Below are 16,099 nucleotides of genomic sequence, written 5' to 3'. Positions count from 1 at the left end.
CAGGTTTCAGGGCTGAAGACGAAAGAGGGACTGAAGGTTGAACCTATTGAGGATCATTGGCACTCGAGATTCGCCTCGTAAACTCTCTTCACTAGTTCTATCTTCTCGGTGGAAGTCTGGGTCACGTTCACTGGGGTATTTATAATTCACTTAATGACGTTATGTCACTTCACGTACCACAGGATGAAAAAATTTGAATCCTTCAATTTCAATTTGTGGCGTCTTCAATTGATCTTGCAATAATTACCTCAATGGAGGATTCACGGACTTTAAAGACTCTGTGTTTGGAATAAAATTGCAGACATTTTTGAGTGGTCTTGAATAATTTTAATTTTCTGTTTAGATAGATTTGAATCTTGAAAATTTAATTCAATCGAATTTTTAAAACATTGGAAATCCAGGAAAATCGGTCAGTAATTTTCATTGTTATATTAATTTCAATAATGTTTCAATAATGATTTTTAAAAATTTCAAGAAAAAAATGTCTGCCATCCCCGAAAATTGCGACGAAAACATGAACAGTTATAATCGCCTAATTATTTCAATAATTAATCTCAACAAGTACCTTTTTACCAGACTACTCCATTCAGTCTCAAAATGACCTAGCAATTGAGATGAATGGAATAATCTGACGTAAGTCCGGGATACTGATACCATGAAAGGACATTTCAGTGCATTAATATGAAAGAGCCCGGATTAATAAATCCTGAATAATTAAGGCTTTTTGGCGATCCCCACGAGGGACAAGGCTTCAGCTAGATTTTTGCTAATTGGTTCAGACCAGCAGTTGTATATAACGGTGCCTTTCAAAACCGTTGGCGCATCACAGTATATCTTTGTGCAAAAATATGGCATCATCATGGAAAAATAATTGACAAAGTGCAGGAAAACGGTACGAAAAATAGAAGAAGCAGTGAATAACCAGAATGGAAATGCCGACTCCGATTATTCCTCGCTCTATCAACTTGTCATCGTTTTTTTTTCTGAAGAGACGAGTGGTGAATTGATAATGCGACAAAAATTGGAGAACTACTGGGAGATGTGGAAACAGATAGGCAATGGAATATCCCGGAAACGTTCAGGTACCGTTGCTCGAGGTTAATGCACTCTTGTTTGTTACAAACGTAAGACAAAACTTCAATGAACGTGGGTTATGCCATACTCGTGAGCTAAAGTGTATTATGTACTCTGACTTCATTTCACGCACGTAACCGCTAGGATTTACGCAATTGTCAGAAGAAATTTAATCCCACGATTGAAATACATTTATCGTCTCACGTTTTTCGTGGCATCTAGGTCTGAACCACTAATTGGATGTTTGCATGACTTCGTACGTACGTGCACTTGCCAGTAAAAAATAACGGATTTCATTTTTGAATATTAGATTATTTAAAGCTCATTTCGAGCTAATTAGAGCCATGAAAAAATAATTTACTGCTGATTGCATTAAAAAAAAGAAGTTTACTGTTGGATTAACGTATGTTGAATTTGTTTCGTTTTTAGTTTTAAGAATGTGGAATTCGGAATGAGTTTGAAAACAAAATGATTCGAATAAATCTTTGACGGGGAATATATTGAGAGGTTTGCAGTCAAACCAAAATAGTTCGAAGTATTTATAAATATTATGGTATTTTCTGGGCAGTTCGTGGTTTAGGGAAGAAAATTCATGATATATCTTTTAATGGCGGATTAAATCTGTCAATAAATACTTTTGAGGTAGCAAATACTACATTTGCTGATTAATTAATACATGACGAGAATTTTGGAAAATATATGGATTCTGAATGGAACTATGAACGTTCAGTACTAAATCCCAGAATTTTGTGTCATTCGAATTTTTATGAATATAGCTGGTTTAATTTTCTTGACTTTTATTAACTTTTATGGAAAAATTGAATTCAAATTTATGCCCTTGCTTTTAATTTTCTCATCAAATTCATTCACAAAAAATAGTCACTAGGAATCGGAAAAATTCAGATAAATATATCCCTGAATTTCAGTTAATACCAGCAGAAACGCCGACATCAAAAACTGTCAAAAGAAATTCTGCAAAATGGAAAAAAAAATGAATTGACTTCGTTTTTCTGCCCTTTTCGGATATATCTCCAAAACTAACATAGATACCCAAATTTTCCTGAAAACCTTTCTTCTAGAGCTAAAAAAGACCGATAAAAAAGACCCCACAATAATTTCCGTATCTCCTGCAGTTTCCGAGATATTTCCAAGAATCTGACCGTATATAAAAATCAACTCACATGCTATCACCATCAATGAATTCGTGAGTAAAGATACCAAGTAATTTATCGTAAAAATTTTCAAACTGTACATTTTATTTTCCCCTGATAACATAAAAGTATTATTAAGATTCACGGGCAAATGCCCATGTAGTGAACGAGAGACGAAATAAAAAGGAAATAAAGACTGCACTGGGACGAGGTCACACATACAACCGTCGAATGACTAAGAAAAATAAAAATAAAAAAAAAGTGTATTGAGGAAGAAGGGGTACCTGCGCCTTACGCAATCCACCGGTGTATTAAATTGAATCATTTTATATCTTTCACGACTTGAAAAAATTCTTGTTTCATTGAGGGTAAAATCACGCATGCGCTAGATTACACCGATTCTTAACCGTATCTTCGATTATTGGGTATAAATAGGTCTTCCAGGGATGTTGATAAATAAAGTAAGTGGGACAGTGGAATATCGCCGGTCAATGTTTATAAGTGAATGAGCGCAATACCTATCAGGTGATGATAAATGAGAATGGACCAACAATCGCGTTGATTTTTTTTTTGCCGATTATTCTGACATTTCTAGAGGCGTTTTGCCTGTTGGCTAGCGTCCTGGTGATGTCATGGTTTAAACATAGAGATTATCCTACACAGCGGTGTAACAAGCAGTCGACAAAAGCTGTTGCTCTTTAGTCAGCATGAGCATTCGTATTTATCTTTCCCTCGCCCTTTATGGCGCAGGGAATATTGACAGAGCGAGGTTAATGATTAGGGGAGTACTTGAGGAATTTTTTTGAGGGCCCGGACAATGGGATTGACAAATTCCTAAAGGGTGTGGTCAATGAGTCAGATTCAGAGAAAATTTTTGGCGTTTTCAATTCGTCGATTTCGATTGGAAGTCTAACCAACTGGAATTTTTATTTCAATTCGACATAATTTTTTATTGATGTCAGAGAAATTGTGACAGTAACGGAAAAATTCAGGTTAGCTCTGGATTTTTTTTTACGAAATTACATTTTGCCATGCGTTTGCGGAACTGTAAAGCGATCAATTATTGATTAGGAGAAAATTGATTTGGGAATTTTTTTGAGGACCGGGGTAATGAGATTGACGAATTCCTCGATGGAGTGGTCAATGACTCAATGTCCTAATCAATTCTCATCTTTTTCAATTATTTGATTTCGATTGAAAGCTCCAGTAATTTACAACACTTTCACTTTTTATGAATTTTTCAAGATATTATAACGACTATATTTTCGCGCTAAACCGTCAACTGCTCGTGAAATACAATTTCAATGATTAATTAATAATTCAATTATCTGTCATCACTGGAAACCTCTCAATTATTTTCAATATATATTTCTTGGAAAAGTTTTAAGAGTATTCCAGTATACTGAAAATTTAATTATTCCTAAATTATCATTATTTCTTTTTTCTTTATTTAAGTGGAATACGTAATTTGTACTTCAGATTCTTCTTGCCCTTTATCACCCGAACTATTGATCGAGCAAGGTTAATTCCTAGGGGAAGACTGTAAATTTTGTGCGAAGGGGGACAAAGAGATTAACAAATCTACACGAAGAACAATTTTCAAAAAATTCTAATGGAATTTTGGCCCACGTTGTATTAAATTCTACTCTAGTCGTTGGGTTTTCTACCTCTCAAACATTTTCATTGTCGCAGAAACGAGTAAATATAATCCACTATTTACACCATCGCGAATCGTCAAATACCGTGACATTCCTGCTCCCCACAATTTGAATAAACTCAACTCAAACATTCAGAGAAAAAAAAAAGATAGAAAAAATCACTTGAAAGTAGTTGTTCCACACATTTTTCCTCGTCCCACTGGATTCCATCTTAGAATTCCCTCACAACATCCAATTGTTTATTTCCCCACACTCTGTTTACCATTCAATTAACACCAATTAACATTTCCCTCGAATAACCCCTGAAAACCTAGATCCAAAAAGAAAAATGAATCTGCTCCGAACTCCACCACGAAAAACCCCAAAAATTCTCATGCCCCATCATTCCCCGAATCTTCCCCACCTTCATATATAAATAACCTGTAATAAAATCCAGAGGTCACGACTTGTAAATAAATTCCCATCGAACCGTCGCCTAATCACACGACAACTGCTATCAAGCAATTAAATTCCAAGAACGCGACTAAATCAATTGGCCAAAAATACAACAAATGGCATTTCCTTACCGATTGAACAATCTCGTACCCGAAAATTCCTGGTATTCCACAAACAAAAATCACTTTCGTTCTTCACCCGATAAACGTAACTCCTCAAAAATCTCTTCCTCAAGATATTGACCAGATCCACCGAAACACTTGACACAGCAGGAGATAATCCCCTATTCAATTCCAGCCTGAGATACTCCCACAGATCATGCGTAGGCCAGTACTCATAGATAAGTAATAACAATAGATTAATAATAAAGAAAATAAAAAATGGTCGCGACGTAACGGCCCTGGAAGACGCCACAGAACACGCCCGTACGGTATCGCAAAGCCGTTCTGCCGCTCTCAATATTCCCCCAGCCCCACGTCAATGTTTCGGAGAGGGGAAAAATCCCCCTCACCTTCTCCCAACAACTTCTTCACTGTGTTAAAGGCATTTGTACACTTTCCAACACAATGAAAAAAGAAGAGCCCAGGCCAATCCAGCGCTAGCACCGATTCACTCCCTCTCGTTATTTGTCCCTCTCATTTATTTATTTTTTTCTTTTTTTTTGGTGAACGCATCACTCTTGAATTTCGTGGCACGCATTCGGTGAATAAAACACTCTGACCACTTCTACAGGGAATTATGTGTGGACGCTGACATAATAACCCGCGTGGGCCGTTTCGCTGGTTCTACCGTTTCGTTTTAATGAAATGAATAATTTTTTTCGGGGGATCGACTATTGTATTGGAGATAAATCGGGGACTTATTGTTCTCGATTTTATTGGATTTTTGTGGGGATTTTTTAGATATTTTTATATTTACGGTATAATAACATTTGAATTGAGTTCAAAATGCTCAATAGATTATTTGCGAAATTTGAATTTTGAGTTGGAAAAATATCAGTCTCGAGGGGAAAATTATTTTGGACTTTACAATAAAAATTACGTGATTCGGGAGAATTCAATATTTGTGAGGCCACGAATAATTACGACAATTGCTCGTGGATTCTATTGGTTAGTGTCGAATTAAACTGATGTACAGAGCAAAAAAATTAATTTAGCTATTATGGAATATTCAAATTTTGGTAAAAAAAATCTTTTCTTTTGGAAAAGATTCTGTCAAAATGGTTCCTTGTTTTATTTTATCTTCACATGGGCCAAGATCGATACAGAATTATGGAACGAGGCGTGTAAAAATATAGAGAGATAACGAATTTTTCGAGACGAACTCGGAAAATTTATGGTTCTCACTTATCTTTTCCACAGGAATACCCAATATTTCTCTGAATTTTCATTTGAACAGAACAACATCAGAATATTTAATTTCTGAGAATTGCAGGAATTTTGCTTGAGATGTCCGAATCCTCAAACTATTAAAAATTCAATAAATTCCATATCTCATAATTGAATTCTGGTAATGAAATTAAAAATTCACACCGTCCTTAAAATATCAATGATCACTCCTAAAAGTTCCCTAAAATTGTTAGAAATCCTGTACAACAAATCCTAAATTCTCAATATGAATGGGAACTTCTGTGGACGATGTAATCTCCAACTGAAGGAAACCCCTTATCACCAAGAACTCAGTTATCTTAACTGTAGATGCAACGAAATTCTACCGTTGTATTAGTTAATTCCACCCAGAAGATCGATTTACACACATCTACTACTGACAACAGTCTACTACTTCGCAATGACGCCGGAGTGACAATGCCTGTAAAATGCCACCTGTGACCAGAACACGTGCCTCCGTAGGCGTGCACATCAATCCCCCAGGTGTTCCCCAGAGCCAAGAGTTCCTTAACCCCCAGACACCCCAACCCATTCCCTCAAAATCCCCCAAAATCCCTCAAAATTCCGCCACATGTTCGCAAAAGAAAAAAAAACGCCAACCCGGGTGCCTCCACTAAACTCTCCAGAACCCGCAAGAAAATTCCGTCACCTCCGAGAATATAAATAACCCAACCTCGGGCTCCTCAATCAAAAGCCCTGGTTCCCCTGTAAAATCCACTTTCCCCCAAAAGACACGGTAGAAAGTGCCGGAGAGAAGAATAAAAACCGATAAACCGGAGGCCCAAAAAACAAGTCTGTTTATCTGACCTCCAAGAGGTGCCCCAGGGCCGTAAACGGTCACTAGAGAGGGCGGCAAATGGCGGAAACCCGTGACAAAATCCACTCCCTCATCTCCTCCCCAAGGACCCAACAAAAACTCCTGGGGTGGGAATCAAGCCCCGAGGATGATTTTCAACAGATCGAGTGCTCGGGGCATCTCCAAGGGGTTTAGATTCACTGCTGTCGAAGTGACACACCCCTATGCCCTACGTCATCCTCGCGCACTGAGATGCCATTTCGTCAAATATCTCCTCGATTTACGGAAAAAATAATGACACCGCGGGTACGATCTTCTCAGGGGATGCTGCTGGGGTTGTTTTTGGATTAATGAATTTCACTCACCTGTCAAGAGACACCGGCTTTTCCTTTCCAATGACAGACACCCGGAGGAACACACACTCACGGCACACCGAACACCGTTTGACTGGAGGTAGACACCAGAAGAGCGGGACTTGTACCTTCCGTTCGGCAATCCTCCTCCCCAGAGATCAACCGACAATTTCCAAGTATTTTCACAATTCACTCTAATTATCTCACTGTAAATTCACTCACTGATTACTCCCCACTGTTATCTTTCTCTTGGGCTTTCAAGAGATTTTTTATTCACTGGTTTTGGGGATAGTTTATGAGATTTGTCATCTCCCTTTTGTTTTGACGAGATAAAAAAACACGAATCGATCGGACGTTGGCCATTTATCGGCGTCCCGCGGAGGAATACTGCGCAGCCCTTCTGCGCAGAATCTCTTTCCGGGGTCTCAGCAGTTTTTTTTTCTTTTATGGAAATTCGGCGGTTTGAGAAGTGGTAAATAAGGGGTTGTTCGTGTTTTTTGGGAGGCATGAATTTTGAGAACTTTTTGAGTTTTCTGGAACGTTGGTTTTGGGTTCGCGACGGTTTTCCGGTTTTCAGCGCGTGCGCTGGCCATCAGCCAATCCGGTGAGTCGTTGCTCACGTACCGGGATCAGTGGTGCAGGCGGGAGAATCAATTCGGGGCAGTACGGATTTTTAAGGTCGAAAGAGTAAATTGAACCTGAAATAAGAATTAACAACATTGTAAAAATTTTATAAAACAATCGTACTTAGGTCGATTGAATTTTTCGGAGATATCTCTAAAGCTGAAGAATGTTGGAGACATTTTTACTGTAACTGTTTTGTAATTATCAGTTAGATGTACAAAAAGGTCATGATAAAAAATTGATTGATTGTTTTAATTCCATAAATATCCGTTATGGAATAACAAAAATACTTATCATTGACGCAGTAACAAATAACTGTTATATTTGACAGTGATGGAATGGTTAACGGTTTAATACTAATTTCTTCTCGAAGAAATGCCGATCTTTACTAGTTTCTTTTCAAAGCGATAACTACTCTTCTCGAGGACAAATTAATTAATCAAAATTTATTAAAATTGATCGAGTGGTTGATGCTGTTTTAAATCAAAAAAGGCAATTTCAGATTGTGATCGAGGTCTTCGGGAATTACCAGAGATGGAGTTGAGTGGAACTGCTGTTTGCAATTACATCGATTATCATTTTCGCTTATCGTTTTTGCGCTGAGTGATGGCATGACGTTAGAGCTCATGACAAGCTCTTCAACTGATTAGTGAAGACTATTTCCTTCTTCATTTTCGGTGAAAAATTCATGCCTCAAAATTTCGCACTGTTCACAAATTTTTTTTTCATTTTCCGCACTGAATCCCAGAAATTTTCAATTTACCATCAATACCTACTAAAGCCTCAAAAATCGAGAAATCAAATATTCCGTCATTTTTCTGTACGAATAATCTAAAAATCAATGCAAAATGCAAATGATGCCCTGATTCATTTGTGGGGACATATTTTTTGCGTGATAACGGCTGTTGGGGTCCTAGTCTCCTATTCTGAAAGGGACAAGCTTGACACAATCGATTATCTCGAAAATCTCGAAATCATGAGCCACGATTCTTTATTGGTCCGCCTAAAGTGGCGCGAGATTAAAAAGTCGTAACTCTCTTACAGAAATCGTTTCATACCCGCGCGCTTGCGCGCATTACGGATTTATAATAAATACTGAAGAGGCAGATGTGAGAACTGAATCCTCATTGACATTCATTAAGATTCAATCATCTCGAATTAAAGAGAGGCGTCATGCACTGAGAAAAAGAAAATCTTTTCTCAATCGTTTAACAATATTTACTAATTGCAAGAAAATATATTGTGCAATAGAAAGTTTTTCTCTGCATGGAATAGTGATTCAGTAATGAACGACAATAATATCAGATAGTAATTACACAATTCTATTATAACGCGTAATATTTCGGTCGTCAATATCTTCACAAGTGATTTTCAATTTTAAATTTTAATTTTGCTACTTTCAGTAATATTTCAATGTGATACCGAAATATGTTCCACAATCTAAGAAGATCCCGTTCTTGTACACAAATTCTTTGATTTTTTGCCGCGATATCCGGAAATTATTTTTATCAAAAGCAAACAAGCGATGTGAAGACCGTAAAAATTCGCAGATAAATTCTGGAGTAATACTCAACATATCGATGTGAAAACGAAAAAAAAAATATACGCATTTGCCTCGGGATCTCCTGTACACAGAGAAATAAATATATTTTCACCAAATATCCAGTTACTTAAACAAATCATGTAGTAATTTATTACCGTATTTCTCCAATCGAATCCCTTTGAAGACATTTTCCCATGTATTTTTCATTATTCAAATTATATCACTCCTGAAGATGATCCCGTCGATTACAGCTTTAAACGGATTTCGACGTGAATTCTCTCTGCAATTAGTAAAATTTAAATAACCTTGAAAATTTATGTACATCTTATGTTGAAGTGTAGTATTGAATATTCCATTGTTAAAGTATAATACTGTTTGCCTTGGGTATAAATTTATATATATATATAATGTACATATATATTCAGTTTATGTATTTATGTATTGATGTTGCGAGCCTTAAGTACTTTTAAGTTTCATTTTTTTTCCAATTCTTCGGAACTTTTTGTTCTTGTCTTTATGTTTACCTTCATCCAGAATGTTTTGTATTTTTCTTGCAATAAATTCCATTAATCAAAAATTCCTCCAAATGTTTCTCTCAGTATTCATTCTGAATTTTCACTTGAGACAGCTGAGCTTTCCCAGAATTCAAGAATTAAGGAAAAGTGTTCCGATATATTGAAACTCCGAGGGAGTCTGGAGTGGGAGTGGTCCCTCGAAACCCTTCGACCCTCAGGTCATTTTTCCTTAGGTCCCAAATTCCTCACTGACTTATTTATCCAGCCCTTCAGAAGATGAACACCAAGAAAAATACGCTCAATATTATCCGCTGTTCACTCTATCATGGTTTTACTTTGTTTCGCAACTGATACCCCATCGTTCATTCTGAATATCAATGCCCCACATCAATGATTCATTTGACGCGCAAACAAAAGTGATAACCGGTGATAACCTCGGTGAATTTTTGTTCACTGGAGGTAGATGGTGAATTTTTAAGTGCTAGTGAACACCTTCCCCAATCACTCCTACCAAGCGCTTCCAAAAGCTCTCATTATTTCTGCGGGCCGATCAATTTTTTATTCTTATTATATAACAACCAGTTCTGGGACTTGTTGATCAGTTGCTTTCCAGCGAGCGTCTCGGAAATTAATCACTGGTGATCCACTTGGCTGGCAGCTTCCAACATCAGCTCAAGTTCTTGTCAAATAACTTCGTTTGAGTCTCTCTCAACCTAGACCATGAATTCCATAAAAACAGCATTGGGCAGAGTGAGTGAATTATTTATCAAAATCACACATTAGAATCAGACTTATCGATTGACTCCAACGAATTTTTGGGGGGAGAAGATTTTTTTTAGTTATTGGCAAACGGTTTTTTTATTGCGTGTGAATTTTAAAGAGTTTAAAGAGTTTAAAGAGTTTAAACAGTTTAATGAATTTAAAGAGTTTAAAGTTTATATTGAAAGTGATTGTGCGGTTTGAATTATTTATTCTTTATTACTTTCTAGTTTTTTTTTCACCTGTTCTTGAATACGTGGCATTTGAGAGGATTGATCTTATGGAATTCCACTTGTGTCAATCTGCGATCAATGGTGGAAATAAATTTTATAGGCAATTAATTTTGCAGATTTCACAGATTGAATTGTTTGTTGGAGTTTGAATTGATATTTTTTGTCAATTTGAGGAAGTGAGAAGAATTCGATGAGAACATCATTATTATATTTATTATTATATTGTTATTATTTGAAAAAATTGCAATTAGAATTAGGATCATTACGGAAAAGGCTTGACCTTCGGACTTACTTTGTTTTCTACTTTGTGTGGAATACGTAATTTAATTAGATCGATCTCAAAGTCCTTCATTGGTGTCAAGAATGCATGACTATCAATATTTGTCTCAGATTTTTTTAATCAATTGTGTAGAAATTAATTAGAATGATAATTGAATTTTTTAAACATCTGATCATTGATCATTTTTTTTTATTTAAATTGGTTGAGTAACAATTTAGATTGGTTTTCTTACAACACAGAATGATTATCTATAGCGATAAGCGCCAAAATCGATTAATTATTATCAGATCCAATGTAAAATCGAATCGCACTTGATAGTTTATCAATTAATTAATTAATCGGTTCATTAAACAACTCACTAAATATTAAATTATACATCAGGGGTTGATTGAATATAAAAAAATGTGAAAAGTGAAGACTCGAACAATTCTTAATGCATGTCGGTTTTACCCCAGGTGTCCATATCACCCCAGCATCCCCTGTTCTATTTCGGTTCTCGTAAGATCGCACGTGATATAATCCAGAAGAAGAGACTCCACGTGTCTTCTCCAGCTTTAGATCACACACCCGGACCTTTGACTCAGTTTACAGAGGATGAGATTATGATGAAAGAGACTGGTAATTTCCACGAATTATTTTCCCTTTTGATCGTGATGTTTTTCTTTTTTTTTATCATTATGTATTTTATCAGTTGCTAAATTGGCGAGGGAAGAAATAGCGCCGCTTGTGAGGAAGATGGAGAAGGAGGGGAAGATTGATGATGGCTTATTGAAGAAGCTCTTCGAGAATGGGGTAATGTTATGAAGTGTTCAATTGCTGATTGTCAATATGAATAAAATCGATAACGAAGAGGTAAAGAGCAACAAGTGGACTGCCTTGTTGAGTTCTCGAAGAATATCTCTGAATCTATGAGAGATATTGAAATTTTTATCAGGACTTATTTTGTGCAGCTCAATGAGAGTTACAAAAAAGGTAATTAAAAAATTTTGGTATCTCGTCATGGTTCAGAGGTATTCTACGAAAATCACCGATTCACGTGTGGAGGAATTTCTGATAATTCCATCGCTTCATGGAATAATTCTAGAAAATCGTGTTTTAATCAGTTAACGTTTTCTGTCAGTTGATGGGATTGGAGATTCCAACGGAGCTCAATGGAGCCGGGAGCAACTTCCTTACGACAATTTTAGCTGTTGAGGAAATAGCGAAAGTTGATGGAGCAGTGGCTGCTCTCGTGGATATTCACAATACCTTGGTTAATTCTCTCATCATTAAAGTTGGTTCTGAAGCACAGAAGGCTAAATATCTTCCAAAATTGGCCCAGGAATGCGTAAGTCTTCATGTACATAAAATTGAATGCTAACTTAAGACAATTTATTGTCTCTCCTTTTCATGAACATCAACTGAGAAATAATCGGAAAAAAAACTTTTATCATAAATAATTTATCATAAATATGGGATAAAATTTGTTTCCTCATTTTTCAATGAAATAAAATTCATTTGGCTGAAGACCCTCGGGCTATAGCCTTTTGCAAGAAATTCCATATTCCTCATTTTTTCTTGCAATAAATTCCGTATCTACATCAATTATTTACACTGTCGATTGCGGTATCTTAGTCTACCACATTTCCATTGTTTCCACTTTTCGGTTCCTTCAAATATTGATTTTACATTTTGACAAAAACTGGTGTAGCATTTCAAGGATTTTCGAATCCGTAGACTTTAAAAAAGGATAAATAAATTCAGTTGAAGTTAAAATAAAACAAAATTAAATAAAAATTCATTGACAGGTAGGAAGTTTTTGCCTGACAGAGCCAGGATCAGGTTCAGATGCCTTTTCCCTCAAAACCGAAGCCAAGAAGGATGGCTCTCACTATATACTAAACGGCACAAAAATGTGGATCTCCAATTCAGACATCGCCGGAGTTTTTATTGTTTTCGCCAACGCAAATCCATCAGCGGTATTATTTCTTTATTTTTTACGAACATAACGTGACGTCAATTCTCTGCGACTTATCAGAGATGATTTCTCGTGGGTTCACGAGAGGTCATTAGTTCGATATAAATATTAATACTAATTTGCTTGAAATTGAATTGAATGAAGATTATTAAAAAAAAAATTATATTCACGAGAAAATTGCATAACGGAGCTTGAACATTGAATTGAGTGGTGGATATCATTGACAGGGGTACAAGGGGATTACGACGTTCTTCGTGGATAAGGAAATGCCAGGAGTGATAGTAGCCAAACCTGAGGATAAACTCGGGATCAAGGCCTCAGGGACCTGTATGGTGCATTTGGAGAACGTCAGGGTCCCCGAGGAGAATATCCTGGGGGTGTTTGGACAAGGGTATAAGTATGCAGCTGGTTTCCTTAATGAAGGGAGAGTGGGCATCGGGGCACAGATGATTGGAATGGCCCAGGGTGCCCTCGATGCTACCATTCCATACACTTTGGAGAGAAAACAGTTCGGACAGGATATTTTCTCATTCCAGGTGAGACAATTTCTGGAGAATATCTGTGAATGCAAGAGAGATACTGCAATTTTTATGAGAACCTTTCCTATAGAGGGGAATAAGAGTTGCAAAAAAGGTCATAACAACAATTTTCATATTTTTCTCAGATACAGCGATATTCCCTAAAAATGTCTGTTAATAAAATGACTTGATGCCTTTTTCGGTATTGAATAATATTTTTGAATAACCACACTTACTTGGCTTAATTCCAGTCGATGCAACATCAAATAGCCCAAGTAGTCACTGATCTTGAGGCAGCAAGACTCCTCGTGTACAATGCAGCACGAAAAGTGGAAGCAAAACAGGAATTCGCGAAAGACGCTGCCATGGCGAAACTCGTAGCGTCAGGTAGTCCTTCATGAATGATTTAATTCCTTCAATTTCCCTGAACCATTTATTTTCATTTTACAGAGACTGCCCTCAGAGTGACAGCCAAGTGCATAGACTTCATGGGTGGAGTTGGATTCACGACAGATTTCCCCCAGGAAAAATACTTCAGAGACTGTAAAATTGGAACCATCTACGAGGGCACTAGCAACATGCAACTGTCAACCATTGCAAAACACATTAGAAAAGAGTATTCATAATTTATAATTCTCCATCTTGCATTATTCCTCTAAAACATTCAAGTATGGACGCGCTATAATGGACTCGAACGATATTTTTTCGTTTGGAATGTTTTCCAATTTTTTAATCGGGATGAACTTCTTTCTTTAGACTGAGACGTCATTTTTCCGTTTTCTTGCACAATGAATTACAATTTTATCGAATCAATGGAGAACATTGATTCAATAAAATTGATATTTTTCTAAAAATGAATTTTTCAATGATTACTATAAAATAACTATGGAAAATGAGATATATGTGATGAAATAGAAGAAGATTTTAAAAGTAATGGACTCCCTCGAAAAAAATTATTATAAAAAATAAAGAAATCAATGAATAGGAAAATAATTTCTCTGCAATTTCTTTCCAATTATTAATGAAAGAACCCTTTAAAATGTTCCAATTAACCTTTCATTTATTTATTTCAAACCTATGGAAAGAATGAGAAAATGGCATAAGCTTTCAGGTAAATAAATAAACCCAATTGCATTCTAAACTCGGAAAGCCCTTTAATACAAATAATACCTCAATCTATTACACATCTACCGCACAACAGGTAACTTCAATTTATTTGGGGTCATGTGGAAGCTTGAACCCAACTAAATCAGCGGTCTCCCTGACACTCCTCTCCCCAGCCCCAGCGAACTCAGTGTTAATTTCCTTGTACATTCTCAACGACGCCAAATAGCAATTGTACGTCTCCGCCAAATGTCTCATCTCCTCTCTAGCCTTACAGAGTGTCTCCGAGGTCTCCTTGTGTGCCCTGGCCTGCTCCATCACATATTGTACAGCAATATTATCCTTAATCCTTCCCTCGCTGGATATCGCCCTGATCTCCCTCAGAAGGGAGCGAATCAGCTTCATATTGGAGTTCATTCTCACAAATCTCTGAAAGTGTTTCAACACAAACAAAAAAGTCTTAATATAATTCCTCAGTTCTAAACGCTAGATTCCTGATCGAGTAAAAAATTTCTTTGGATATCCTCGTGCTTTGAATTGAAAAAATAAGAATTCATCAATGTCTATGCAGTCCTCCTTGACAATTTAACATTCACTGTATCTCTGCCAATGGAAAATTGGCCCTTAATCTATTCAACTCTCTCTCAAAATCCTCCTGAACAAACGGAGGATTGCCAATGTTCTCCCAGAACTCTTGTGTCACCCTGTCAAGTTTCTCATTCGGAAAAACATGAATGGAAGTCGAGTTGAATGCTTCTCGGGCGGAATCAAAATTGGCCTCCAACTTGAACTCAGTGACACAAGGTATAACTCTCTTGATCAGCTCGACAGAGTCCCTGAGTCCTGCATCAGCGACAATGCCATCGTTAATTTCTCGAAATGAATTTGTCACGAGAATGCAGTTATTCAGTTCTCTCCCCCAGTTAGCGTGAATGCAATTAGCAATGATGCCTTGAAAACAGTGTGGCATGTAAAAGAGTGTCAAGTTATTATCCACTTTTCTCTTGCCCTCCTCATTAATCTCGATCATGGAAAGACCCAGTGTCTTCAGTACTTCGATCTCTTTGGCAAAAAATGCTGGATCATAGAGATGTACTCGACTCTTATATCTCGATTTAATAGTCAGAAGGGCTGCCAGCTGATATTTGGCACTACGACTCTCTGAAAAATTTCCCAATCCATAACAGACTATTTCCGGTATGGCAGTCACTTCAAGCAGGCTCAGGGACTCGGCCAAACCATTGTATAATATTTGTCGATATGGAGAATTCCTTAGGGCTATCACCGCCTCTAGAATTTCGCTGGAAAAATTCGGGGAAATGTCATTTCGAGGTTAGGGCATTATGTTTGTATTCGTATGAGGTCTACGCGGGTTTGAAACGGATTTAGGACTTACCGGAGAAGATGCTCTGTGTTTATTTCAGGTTCTCGGGGGTTCAGGGCTCGGTTCAGGATGTGATTCACGAATTGACGTCTTATATGGCTTCTCCGTCGTGTTACGAGTTGAAACTCGTCGAGTCCTGGCATGATTTTGAGGTTAGCACCCGACGCGGCCTACAATGGCGCTTTTTTTATTTGATTTCAAAAATCAAAAAGATCTCAAAAATATGTAGTGCAATAATAGTAATAATAATAATAATAATAATAATAATAATAATAATAATAATAATAATAATAATAATAATAATAATAATAATAATAATAATAATAA

The 16,099-nt window shown here is 36.8% G+C and overlaps 4 protein-coding genes across 5 annotated transcripts in view; 1 reads left to right on the top strand and 3 right to left on the bottom strand.

The window, feature by feature from the left end:
- The window catches only part of hts (adducin 1-like protein hts), a 34,174-nt gene extending 26,640 nt beyond the window's left edge, over positions 1-7,534 (bottom strand). The window contains exon 1 of one of the 2 annotated variants that reach the window (XM_011313836.1): positions 6,868-7,534. The gene's annotated coding sequence lies outside the window, so the exon portion shown is untranslated. Of the gene's footprint in view, positions 1-4,449; positions 4,760-6,867 lie in introns of those variants that run through there. The other variant, XM_011313837.1, reaches the window with a different exon arrangement.
- Positions 7,535-10,139: 2,605 nt separating this feature from the next.
- LOC105271986 (short/branched chain specific acyl-CoA dehydrogenase, mitochondrial) lies at positions 10,140-14,282 on the top strand. Its single transcript, XM_011313832.1, has 8 exons — positions 10,140-10,287; positions 11,265-11,427; positions 11,501-11,601; positions 11,930-12,136; positions 12,597-12,767; positions 12,994-13,302; positions 13,536-13,671; positions 13,735-14,282. The coding sequence occupies exons 1-8, from the start codon at positions 10,258-10,260 to the stop codon at positions 13,908-13,910; spliced, it is 1,293 nt and encodes a 430-aa protein (XP_011312134.1). The 5' UTR covers positions 10,140-10,257; the 3' UTR covers positions 13,911-14,282.
- Positions 14,283-14,496: 214 nt separating this feature from the next.
- LOC105271992 (UPF0562 protein C7orf55) lies at positions 14,497-14,805 on the bottom strand. Its single transcript, XM_011313843.1, has one exon. It carries the CDS (start codon positions 14,803-14,805, stop codon positions 14,497-14,499), a length of 309 nt encoding a protein of 102 aa, XP_011312145.1.
- Positions 14,806-14,823: 18 nt separating this feature from the next.
- Positions 14,824-15,968, bottom strand: LOC105271985 (SRR1-like protein). Its single transcript, XM_011313831.1, has 2 exons — positions 15,785-15,968; positions 14,824-15,689 (listed from the first exon to the last, which is right to left on the bottom strand). Exons 1-2 carry the CDS (start codon positions 15,913-15,915, stop codon positions 14,981-14,983), a joined length of 840 nt encoding a protein of 279 aa, XP_011312133.1. The 5' UTR covers positions 15,916-15,968; the 3' UTR covers positions 14,824-14,980.
- Between the last annotated feature and the right edge of the window lie 131 nt (positions 15,969-16,099).

This window comes from Fopius arisanus, unplaced genomic scaffold (genome assembly GCF_000806365.1).
Source record: "Fopius arisanus strain USDA-PBARC FA_bdor unplaced genomic scaffold, ASM80636v1 scaffold00131, whole genome shotgun sequence".
In the NCBI taxonomy this organism is placed as follows: domain Eukaryota; kingdom Metazoa; phylum Arthropoda; class Insecta; order Hymenoptera; family Braconidae; genus Fopius; species Fopius arisanus.
The sequence above is the reverse complement of the archived record's forward strand: the minus strand, read 5'-3'. Positions and strand labels throughout refer to the sequence as shown.